Source organism: Motacilla alba, chromosome 2 (genome assembly GCF_015832195.1).
Source record: "Motacilla alba alba isolate MOTALB_02 chromosome 2, Motacilla_alba_V1.0_pri, whole genome shotgun sequence".
NCBI lineage: Eukaryota > Metazoa > Chordata > Aves > Passeriformes > Motacillidae > Motacilla > Motacilla alba.
Genome location: NC_052017.1, coordinates 44434984 through 44447251, shown reverse-complemented (window position 1 = coordinate 44447251; position 12268 = coordinate 44434984). Strand labels below are relative to the sequence as shown.

General features: G+C 37.3%; 1 protein-coding gene across 6 annotated transcripts in view; it reads left to right on the top strand.

Annotated features, from left to right (window-relative positions):
* Window positions 1-12268, top strand: part of TRAK1 (trafficking kinesin protein 1) — a 127830-nt gene that overhangs the window by 99400 nt on the left and 16162 nt on the right. For all 6 annotated transcript variants that reach the window (XM_038128815.1, XM_038128813.1, XM_038128814.1 and 3 more), the window contains 7 exons: window positions 382-460; window positions 869-999; window positions 1509-1583; window positions 2832-2969; window positions 4580-4656; window positions 6672-6908; window positions 7825-8141. In XM_038128815.1, coding sequence (XP_037984743.1) covers window positions 382-460; window positions 869-999; window positions 1509-1583; window positions 2832-2969; window positions 4580-4656; window positions 6672-6908; window positions 7825-8141 — 1054 coding nt within the window. The remainder of the gene's footprint in view (window positions 1-381; window positions 461-868; window positions 1000-1508; window positions 1584-2831; window positions 2970-4579; window positions 4657-6671; window positions 6909-7824; window positions 8142-12268) is intronic.

Genomic DNA, 12268 nt, shown 5'->3' with positions numbered 1-12268 from the left:
TTTAGTTATTTAAACCAAGCATTTATTTAGTTTTTGATGATACCTAGCTTTGCTCAGTGGCCGGATCAAGTTCTGTGTGCTAGTGTTTTGTATGTCCAAGCCTTTCTTTTTACTTTTAGTGCAAAATACACAAGTGACATCTAGTGGGGATATGGTGATAATGATGCAAGTTTCTCCATACAGTAATGTCTCTGCTGAATGTTCACCTGGCCTCTTTTTCCAGAACATGTGGGAGGGCAGGCAAAAACTGTAGTTTCTCACTGTCTTCCTGAAGGAGCGATTAGAATAGCTTGTCTTTCTGAAGCAGATGGAAGTGCAACCACAGACTGGCAAAGAACAAATGTGCTAATGTAGCATATTTGATGTGGATTTCTTGAACAGGCCTGTCAGCTGAAGACTGAAACAATTACTTATGAAGAGAAAGAACAACAACTTGTCAACGACTGTGTAAAAGAGCTAAGTATGTGCCTACTTCTTTATACTTTTTTGAGATAAGTCAGTAAAAATCCAAAACAGATCAGTCAGTCATGTTTTTCTGTGGTAATTATTTTCCTTTTACAAATGGTTATGAGGAGAAAACTTCTGGGCTGAAATTTCACAGCAGAAAATGTTGGCTGAAAGCTAAATCTTTGTCATTTAAAAATAGTTTTGCATTGAAAGTGTTCAGTCTTCTTTGCAGCATGAGCACTTGATGCCTTTTTGGTTTTGTGTCCTACTGTGTTTTTCAAAAATACCTTACTGTAAATTGGGGGTAGGATTCTGCTGAAGCAAGTGATGTTCCAAAAGAACATTTTTATGCTTACTTTTCTGATTTTGGGTTTGTGATGTTAATTGTACTTGTAAGTAATTGTAATTCCTTATCTTAAAGGGGATGCAAACATCCAGATTGCCAATATCTCTGAAGAGCTAGCAAAGAAAACAGAAGATGCTGCCCGGCAGCAAGAAGAAATCACTCATCTTCTCTCTCAGATAGTTGATCTGCAGAAAAAGGCAAAAGCTGTAAGCAATCCAATTGAGAGACTGCTGTTGTTGTTTGCTACTAATGTAACTGGAGGACAGATTAAAATCCTGTCTGTACTAGAGCCTAAAGGAAATATTCCACCTTCCTTATGTGGATGACCTTGTTTGGTGTTTAATATCTGGCATACTTGACTAGAAAGCATCAATTTATTAAAAGATGCATATATGGTTTCTTAAATGCAGTAGTTAAAATTATTTTAAATATTAGATACAAAACTCTGCTCTGAGTTATGTTGGTGAGATAAGAATGTCAGTGCAAGTATTTCAATGGGCACATACTTGTTTGGAAGTTCATTTAGCAAGGTACATTCTAATGCTCTGTGTTCTTGTGTAAACATTATAAACGTTTTTAAACTAATGTGTAGATTAATGCTGCTGCAGAGGAGAGGTGAGAAAAGTTACAATGCTCCTACTCACCTGTAGTATATGATACAAATATCACAGGACAAAACATGACAGTATTTCTAATATTTTTTGGCATATTTTAGTGTGCAGTTGAAAATGAGGAACTTGTCCAGCATCTGGGAGCAGCTAAAGATGCCCAGAGACAGCTCACAGCAGAGGTGAGTACGTTACTTAGTACTACAATAGTAGTATTATTTAGTAATACAATAATTTAGTAGCTGAGCAATGACTGTTCACTTTGCCATGAGAGGTTTAGTCTGAGTTGGATCAGAAATATTAAATAGTCTTGCCTGTGTGTATGGAATGAAGGAACATTGATGTTCCTAGTAGAGTTCAAACCCTTTTTTTTCCTATTCTCTACTCCTTCAAATGACACACATTTTGAAACACAGAGACTTACGGACTGTAGAGGGATGCCTTTAGAGGTTGACTTCTCTAGGCTGGTAATTTCAGCCTATTTTGACTAGTGAAATAACCTGAGTTCATTTATGCTCTGTTTGTTCAGTGTATAAACATAAGGCAGTCCAGTATTTCGGGTTGTCTTATGGGTGCTACATTTGCATGAAAGAAAGTGGACAAGATGGAATGAATAGAGCTTGATCCCTTTAGGATGTGTCTTGCATTTGCACTACTTGGTGATGAAGGTGGAAATGACCAGAGAAGCTTTTCCAGTGGGTGGACCTTGTTTATCTGTGGTGCTCGATAAAGATTGGGCTCATGCCTCACCACTGCTTTCTTAGGAAAGAAAACAAACCAGATCTCTTCTTCCAAACCAAATAGCTTATTTTTATGAAAGTTGTAGGAATGTGGTGTTTCAGACTTCTGCCCCTTTGCCAAACTAGTTGAAATGGCTGATGAACCCAAAAGCTGTGAGGGCATGCAGACATCTGCAGACAGAGTGATTACATAAGATGTGTTTCCTGAGACAGCTAAAAATAAGGCATAGTCTTAGGCTGTTGAAAGCTATATGTGTATGTGTATGTTTGCATGAAAGTCCTGGCTTTAAATTCCTAAGTCCTTTGGACCATTGTGCAATGTCTTGTCCTCAGACCATGGTGTTTGCCACTGTGGTCATCGTGGCAGTGATTAGGCACTAAACCTGATCAGACTAAAGATACTTTTTTTAGCTGTGTATTTTCTCCTTGACAAAGGCTTCACATGGAAGGAAAGGAACGAAATGGAGCAAACAGTTCCTTCCACATTCTTACCCTCCCTGCCTGCCTTCCCATCACTAATCCATGTTATTAATGATCCTTCAGTGATACTCAGTTGTTGGAGAACAATTCCTTTAAAGTGGGATATTCTTCCCTACACCACGATTGCTTACCAGTAATAAAAAAATGTGCAGGATTTTTGTGGTAATAGTGCACCCTATAAGGGCTTGGACTGCTTTTTCTATGTTACAGTTGCGAGAGCTGGAAGACAAGTATGCAGAGTGCATGGAAATGCTTCATGAGGCTCAAGAAGAGCTGAAAAACCTTAGGAACAAGACAATGCCAAATGCTATATCACGTCGGTACCACTCCCTTGGTCTCTTCCCTATGGTAAGCAGATTTAAGGAAAAACCTGCACACACCAAGCAAAGGAAGTGTGTTTGCATCTGACTTACAATTTCAGGGACAGGATGCTAGGTCTCACATAAGCATGAGTGAAATGTGTATTTGCATAGTCTTAAAGGATACCTAAGTGATCAGTTTTGCATACCTGGTTCTGAAACAGCGGTGCTGTGCAGCTCTGCTGCAATGTTATATACAGCCTGCAGCTCTGTGTGCTTGTGCTGTGAAACCTGGTTTACAGGTTAAGCATTAACAGGTTCTTACACACTTTGTTAGACATCTCCTGTACTGTGGTGGCTGATGTTCATTAGGAGCTTCCTGTTTGTCTTCAATATCCTTGGAGATAAAACTTCCTAATAACATAACTATGGTTTCCAGACATGGCATCTTTCTAGTCATTTATTATATACATTTTAGTTCTTCAGTTTAAACCTCTGAACAGGGTTAAAACTATAACTTTTTGTTTTATAGTGACTGAAATTCAGTGGTTCATTAAAAGAATGTTAGTTGTTAATCTGTATTATGGCAAAAAGTTATGGTGGTTTCACTGGTGTTATCAACTTTCTTTACCTGCTTTCATTTGATTATGACATTTAAAACTCAGGAAATATGCAGTACCCTCAATGAAATGAGAAAAAAAAGAGTGGATAAGAATGTGTGCAGTGACTTGCTCTGCTTGCCTGTGTATCTCTAGAGTAGATAGATTACTTCTGAAGGCAATGGTATCCGTGGCTTCTTTTGAAATACATTAATATAATCAAGCAGCAAAATCTGGCCTGCCTTGTCTTACTGCTGAAGAAGAACACATTTTATTTGTGCTCACAAGAATTAAATTGCCAACAAAGGCTTAGCTTGCCTTTTTGTGCTCCCTTCTGAGACTGAACGCAGGCCAAATTAAAGTGCAGACGTTTAATAATACAAGTTGTGTTTGAAAAATAATACAAATTGTGCTTGCACAAATACAGCTGAAAGCTGTGAAAAGTATGCTTGTGCTGAGATAGGTTTATATTTTTTGTGTGAAAATGATTTTCAAACGTTGAATCATGGGACAAAAGATCATTTGAGTTTGTTCATGTTTGATACTTAGACCCTGCACCCAACAGTAAAACTTAGTGACCAGCTACAGAAAATTGATGGCCTGTTACCTCTAACCTTATGGAGAAAGTATATAGTGCTTTCTGCCAAGAATCATGTCATTTTTGTCTTTGGGTGGATAATGCTGTGGGTTTTATGTTTATTCTAAATGAGAACATAAAGAGCAAAACTTTATACATGAAAGGTGAGTGTTACTGAGTATGGAATTCATTCTGGGTAGCTGGATCATGTTGTTGCCTACAATGCTTTTTTAAAATTCTTTGGCAGATATTATGTATCATCAGATGGTACATACTGCAGGAAAATGAAGCTAAGCCATATTTTGTCAGTGCTTTAAATACCTACATTAGTTTTCCAGTCATTTTTCATGTTTAAACCTTCCTTTTTTCTTCTAGAAATACTCTTCATTATTTATTATTTTGTATAAGTATTCTATTATTTTCTGTCACGCCAACCTATTAATGCTATGATATTTGTTTCTCTTTTGTGCTTGTTTTCAACAGGATTCTTTGGCAGCAGAGATAGAAGGGTCAATGAGGAAAGAACTGCATTTGGATGAACCCGACTCTCCTGACTTGGCGTACGACTGAAAAGAATTGGTTCCTAACTGATTGGTTATATCTGAATTTAATTATTAGATGAGAAAAAGAACAGGAAAGAGTTGAGTTAGATATTTAGAAAGAAATATTTCTGGCTAAGTGTGAATAATAGAGAGAAAGGAAAACAAATTGTCTAGTTTTTTGGGTGTTTTTATTTTCTTCTAAAGCTGCTAAAAGAAAACACCTATAAACTGGCTTTGCCTTGTCTTGTAAACTTCTTTCCTCCTTGGTGAGTGCTGAGAATGAGAAAAGGTTTGTTTTCTTGTGTGTTACCGTGCTAGATTTCTTCAGTTACCAGTTTTACCAGTTAGAGGAGGAGTTCAAGTTCTTGGTGAGTTTTATAACATAACAGGTTGATCTAATCCAGTTTTTACAGGAGGAACATCAGGGCAGTAAGGGATTTGGAATGGTTGGGTACTTAGTGTGATGCCCATTATACCTGTGCTGAAGTTCTGTTGAATTAAACAAGAGAGTAGCTTGAAACAAGTTAAGTGCTTGCGACAGCCCCAAAGCTATAGATAGATACAGCTTGGCAGAAATGGCCTCCCTGATGCCAGTTGCACGTGTACTCCAATAGGTTTAACTCACAGATTTGTGAGATAGCAAATCCACAAAGCATGGATTGTTTAATTTGAAATAAGTTAATCCAGTTTACAGGGTCTGTTACAGAAACAGAGTTTACAAAAGAGGACAATCAGGGAAGGTACAGTAGGCACTTCCCAGAAACCTTCTAATTGCATTTGCTAAATGCCTGATGCATACGCTGAGCCTGAGCCAAGAACTGCAAATGAGGTTTTGACAGAGTGAAATGTTGGTTAGAAAAATGTAAGATCAAAAGTTGTGAGCATGCTAAAACCCCATAGGATCCTTTCATCCTTCCAGTATAAGCTAACTTAAAGCTAGTTTAACTTCTTTAGAATGTCTTATTTACTTTGCCTGTACCAGAGAAGGATACTTTTTTTTTAGTTGCGTGACTTGTCTTGGTTTTATTTATTTGTGCAGTGATAGTAACTGCAACCTCCATGGGATTGTTTATTAATAAATACTCTTAGATTCAGACTCAAAGATATATGCTATAGACCTGGAGCCTCCATACAAAAGGTGCAACTGTTGGGCACCCACGGACAGAAGGAAAGAAATTTAAATGACATTAAATAGCCTAAGGCATGCAGTCACTGTTACAACCTGGCAGTGTTACCTTTCAGATAGAAGGAATGTGCTATCCTTGTGTTCAGCAATTGTTGAACTGTAAAATAAAGCAGTGGTGGCACTGCTGCAGCATGATGTAGGGTAATTTTATTTTGTCAAGAAATTTCTGCTGAAGTGTTATCTGATGTCGGTCTTGAACCAAGTGAACAGTGTTTGTTATGGTATAATGACAATAGTGATAAAGAATGAACTGTAGAAGTACGTCAAATATTAGGTTTCCAGTCTTGAGAGCCTCTCTCTCAAGTCTTGGTCCATTATATTTCTGGCATCTGTTTTGTAAAGTGCTATTTAAGGGGATTGGAAATTGGTTTCAGAGAGAAAACATACAGGACTTACTTGCATGGAGATACTCAGGAGAGCAAATTCAAACTCTCTTTTTAAAAATGGATTAATCAGTTTATAGTTAAGAGTTGAATGGAGGTTAATTCTGGTTTTTAAAATCTCATTTTTACATAATGGCTTTATGGCACTTTTAGCTGATGTACTGAAATGCTCTTTCACTTAGTTTTTATTAATATTTGAAAGGGTCCATGCAAATGATTGTCAAATGTTCTGTCAAAAATATTCTAAGGTGATAGAAGAATTATTTTGATGGATTGAATGTAATGGCCGGACTGTAGCTAGTATGGGATCCTATGCATACTACTTTATAGAACTATATATAAAACCAAAGTGTTTGATAGACCTGTGAATAGGAAGAGCTGTTAATAAGCTGTTACCTGTTAATCTGTTCCTTCTTATAGTAATAAGTTCCTGAGTAATTTTTAACTATGTGTGTGTTTTACAGGCATCAGAAGCGGGTCTTTGAGACGGTGAGAAATGTCAATCAAGTTGTCAAGCAGAGATCCATGACTCCGTCACCAATGAATATCCCAGGCTCTAACCAGTCCTCTGCTATGAACTCAGTCATTTCTAGCTGTGTCAGCACGCCACGTTCCAGTTTCTATGGGGGAGACATCTCTAACATTATGATAGACAACAAGACCAATAGCATCATCTTAGAGACAGAGTCCTCAGACAATGGGTCAGTACCAGAGCACTGGAATTTGCTTTTGCTTTGTTTCTGATATAAAGGCAGTGTTCCTCTTTTCCTCCTTTTGTCTTATGTACTGCAGTTATCACAGTGGCATACGTCTTCAAAATCTATTTTGTGCTTATAGTTTTTGGGCACTCAAATTTATTAAAAAAATAAAGCTTTAAGAAAGTACTGTGTATTGATCAGTGTCTGTAACTTAGACTTGTTCTGAGATGCAATATCGCCAGATGATGTAAAACCACCCTTTGTTTTTATGTGTCAACACTTAAAAATAATTATATTTTCACCATGTTACGTAAATGCCTGGGAGTTCTGATTCCAGATGCAGCTACAGTTAACTGATCCTAAAAATGAATAAAGTGTGCATCTGTAGGTTACCTAATATGAAAACTTACTAATGAAACCAATCGGAACTTTGCTTTTTTAGCTCTTCCCCCAGTACAGCTCCACACCATATGCTGTATATACTTTTCATTAAAATGGCTTAATACTTCAAAACAATATGTGTTTGTCAGTATAATATACTCTTGTGACTCACTGTGGTAGTCTTACAGCATTGGCCCTTTAACATGGGGCCTGCTTCCCTGAGTTTACGTAACTGTGAGAGGCGCAGGACAAGTAGAGAACTCTCACCTCTTTGTAGGAGGAAGCTCTTAAGTAAAGTGCAGGTTTCCAAGCAGGAACTAGGACTCAAAATTTTTACTGTGAAAGAGAAACAAAAGACTGGTGTTTGCCTTTGAGCTCTTCAGATGAGGAGCAAGTTGTTCCCAGACACAGTAATGTAAAGGTATTGGTGAGTGTCTCAAAACTGTCATATGAAAGTATTAAACATTTCTAAGAATGTGTTTTTTTCCCTCCCACCTTTTTTTTTCATTATTTTTCTGTGTCCTCCTTTATGTTTTAGAAATGAAGACAGGATGAAGAAGCCTGGAACTCCAGGGACTCCAGGCTCCAGTGACCTAGAGACTGCCCTGCGTAGGCTCTCCCTTAGGCGCGAGAATTACCTCTCGGAGCGCAAGTTCTTTGAAGAAGAGCAGGAAAGGAAGTTGCGAGAACTGGCAGAAAAGGGAGAACTCCACAGTGGTTCTGTTACCCCCACAGAGAGCATCATGTCACTGGGAACTCACTCCAGGTTTTCAGAATTCACTGGATATTCAGGAATGTCTATCAGCAGTCGCTCCTACCTGCCAGAAAAGCTTCAGATTGTGAAACCACTAGAAGGTGATAACAAAGGGCCTCGGCCTTTATCTGTTGTTATTAGTGACTCTTTGTGGTCCCTAATCCATCACCAGAAAGCAGGAAATCTTTGCAATACATATTCTTTTTACTTTAGAGACAGTACTCCACGCTGTTGGTTTGAGATCTTCTAATATAGTCTTCCACAAGCCTTAAAAGAGTTAGGAAACAATCCCAGCCCAAGCAGTAAAATCAATATTACAGGCCACACGTGCACATCATCAGTGCAGCTTTACATCCAATCTAAATGTTACCATTTCATAATTGGAAAAGGAAGGTGGATAACTCTATGAAATCTAAACAGCAAGGGTTCTGTAAATTAGTATCTGGAAAGGCTGTTACCTACTTCAGTTAGACCAGTTGGTCAAATAGAACTGTTATAGTGATTCAAAATTATCTCTGGACTTAATGGGTTGTTTAAGTGATCACACGATTCACTATGGCTTTGTGTTTCATGTGTGAAATAGGTGGGGTTTTTTAAAGTCAAATTTCCTTCATACGTTGTCTCAGAAAAAGGCAAGATAAGAGATAGATGGTAGTCGGGGCTAGAGCTGTATTTCAAAGTTTATTTCAATAGACTGTTTAAAAAAAGCTATCAAAGCAAATGTAGTATAGTCTACCTGGCTTTCTTCAGTTCTTTCAGGTTGTAGCTGGAAGTTAGTTGAGTCAATTCCTTTAGGTTTTAAACCAAATGAAGTTTCCCTGTAGTACTTCACAGATACACTAGGTAACATCATTTAGCTTTGGCTTCTCTCTCTCTCTCCCTCTCTCTATCTCTCTCTCTCTTTTCCTTTAACAGAACTCTTGTGCTACATTGCATTGTGTGTGTTTTAATTGCAGAAGTTCCTTTTTTTTCATCTGTTTTTTTCATCTGTTTAGAACAAATTTATTTCATTTATAAGGCGCATATAGCATGATGCATACTCAGAAGCAAACATAAGCGTTCTTATGTCCTGAAGAAAGCGATGTACTGTATCAACCTATTCAAATGAAACTACAGCCATAGCACACAAACCCATACTGTTGAGCAGATTTTAATAGTTTGTTTTCATGGCTGCTTTTAAATGGTCATAAAATTTCTTGTACCACATGAGGGAAAGGATGATCCCACTTTGTTTCAGTTTCTGGTTGCTACCACTGTAATAGATTTCTATCACCATCCCATTATATCTGATTTTGTCTTCCAATAAACTCTTTAAGTCTTTATCATCTTTCTATCTGTCTGGGTTTTTTTTTTCCCTTGGTTTTGTTCAGTGTTTTCACTGGGTCATTTCTCTCTTGAAATTATTGCACCTTTTAAAGTACTTCCCATGTTTGGTTTTAGATCTTATTTGTAGCATGTTTGTGTCTGCCTGTTTCATAAGTTTTGTGTTTGTTAACTTTTATTAACTAAATATCTTCATAATTTTGTTTTTCATTTCAGCTTAGTTTATTTCCTGAATATTTTTCATGAGCCTTAGTTTTTTTTTTCAACTTCATGGACACCTTCAGACTACTAGGGAAAAACAGTCAGCTGTACCTGCAGACTGCTATAAGTAGTTGTGTCTTTGGTTTTATTACTGTTTTGGACGCTCATGTCATGAAACAGAAAAAAAAATTAGTTCTATAATAAATTTACTATAAGTTAATGACTTCTGCTCCTTTAAAGCAATCTTTTAAATCCCCCAGGAAAAAAAGTGGCAGAAGCACTAAGAAATTAATCTTTTGCACCTTTAAAAATCAACACATTCTGTCTTTTAGTCAAACAGGAGGATTGCTTGATGTGACTTGTTTTAATTATAGTCCAGTGAGATTTGTTTTGGTTTTTTTTGTTGTTTTAAACTATGTTTTAAACTATGTGACTTGTTCTGTCATTAGCACAAGGTAGCACTATCTGTAGGAAAACTAAAACCTGGGACTGACTATGTCTTCACCCACTTCACTGCAATTGTGGGAGCAACACACTGTGAATTTCTAAGCTTTCTCTGATCCTCAAAGCCTATGTGCAATCATGCAGAGATACCAGGAATATAGGAAAAAAAGGACTTCGTTCATATACTTATTTTGTTCTTATATTCCTTTTTCCTTCAGTGGCATGTCCCACTGTTACACAGTGATTCCCTCATGCCAGCTGTTTCTGATAATTTACCAAACCATCTGCTAGGAACCTGGGACTGAATGTAGGCCAAAGAAGTGTTGTATTTCCCTCTTCTTTTGACTTCTGCAGCTTTCTCTTTTTTCGTTTTATTGGGGATTTACAATTGTTGGATTCCCTTGTACATTTGCGCTCATTTTCTATATAGGAAATTAAACCTTCTTTGCACACATTTTATGAGATCAAGATGAGGCTCAGATATACTCTTGTTTGTGATGGAGCTAAGGCCATTTTGATGTCTGTAGTTTCACTAGAAATGTTAAAGCTCAAAATGCAGATATTTTGGTAAATATATTTCCTATGGAAAAATATGAGATATATATTGAAAATGAAGTGCTTGTATTCTGCTGAATTTATTTTAAGTATAAGTTTTGGTGTGCTTTAAGGTGAAAAAGATTACATCTCCAGAAGCTAGTGTGTAGAAGTTAATTAATTTTTTTATACTTGCATGCAGTGCAGAAAGAAATTTTTATTTCCTTTGTTCTTTAATTCTTGGAGTAGACTGACAGAAAACCTCTACTCCTAGGTTAAGCCTTGACAATATCTGTCACTTCTTCACATTCTGGGGTATTTCTTTTATAGGAAAGGAAAAAACTTGGCCTTTGTGACAATTCAGAAGTAAATACAAGTTATAAGGACGTCTCTTCTCTCATTTTGGGGTTGTAATAGTTTCTACTTCTTGAGCCTCGAGGGTGCAAATTTTCTCTAATCCTTCTAGACTTATTTAAATAAAAGAAAAAAATAGATAGGGTCATTAGCCAAAGTAATCTAGCAGACACGTTTATTCTGAACTAAAAAAATTATAGATCTTAAAAAGTGACATAGGCTTAATTAAAATGCCACCCATTGTTCCCAGTCATTCTAGAGAAATAGTTTTTTCCCTGTTCACTTCCTATTTACAGTAAGCTTTCTCAAGAGCAATATGTGAAATGGCAATTTTTCTCATTCCATAGGATTTTTCTCAGATTGAAAATGTATATAGGAGCCACCCCTTCTCTAGTTATTACAGTTGTTTAAGCTTTTACATACACCATGTAACGAATTGAATATTCTCGGACTCTGAATATGGGGTGAGACATTTGTGTGCCACCTTGTTGAACGACTGGGTATTCCGCTTTGCAGAGAGGGAACAGGAAAAAGACTGCAAAAACTGCTCTGATTTGCAGGCAGCGGTGAAAAGAAGGATGTTTTGTTTGTGTCATAGGATATGTGTGATTATAAGTCACATTTTTCAAAACAGTGATGGTGGGCACACAGAAAAAATGCAGGTCTCAGCGTTTAATTGCTACTTGAGGAATCAAATAAATTCTCCCTTGATTTCACTGGGTCCATCTCGGTGTATATATGAATCTTTCCTGATCTACTGCTGTTTCTGACTGTCTCCTATTAAACCTTGAATATTGAATGCTCTTCTCTGTAAAATGCACCCTCTTTTTCAAAACATTTCTCTGCCAAGGATGAAGCTACAGGTACAGTAGCATTAGTTATGTAGTAGTTGAATTCCTGTAGCATAGGGCCCACACAGGTATTTAGCTTTGACATGTAGTTCAGAGCTGTGTATCTGCTTACACGTGCCTGAAGTCGATGGGGTTTTCTAACATATAGTACAAAGCTAAAATTGCTGTGCAATCTGTGTGACTACTGTCCTCCCATTAGCCACTGGCAGAAAATTCTGGCATGTTTTCAGCACTTGTCTTAGTTTGAGCTTAATGTGGGAATATGTGGTATATGTTCCTCTTAGAGCTTTCTGTGATGGTGCTCAGATCAACTGTTACAATGTAAATTCTTTCTACTCCTGCTTAATCCTGTGAATTGAAGTGGATGAGGATATTTACAGGAAGGGGATGTGCATGTGCACTAGTGTGCTGCTTCTCACCACCAGGCTTTGCATAAGTGCTGATGTGATCATTTATTACATGCTGGTGTGGAAATGCTGAGGCCTAAGTGAAGCAGTTTTGTGCTGTAGCATGTCTCCCTA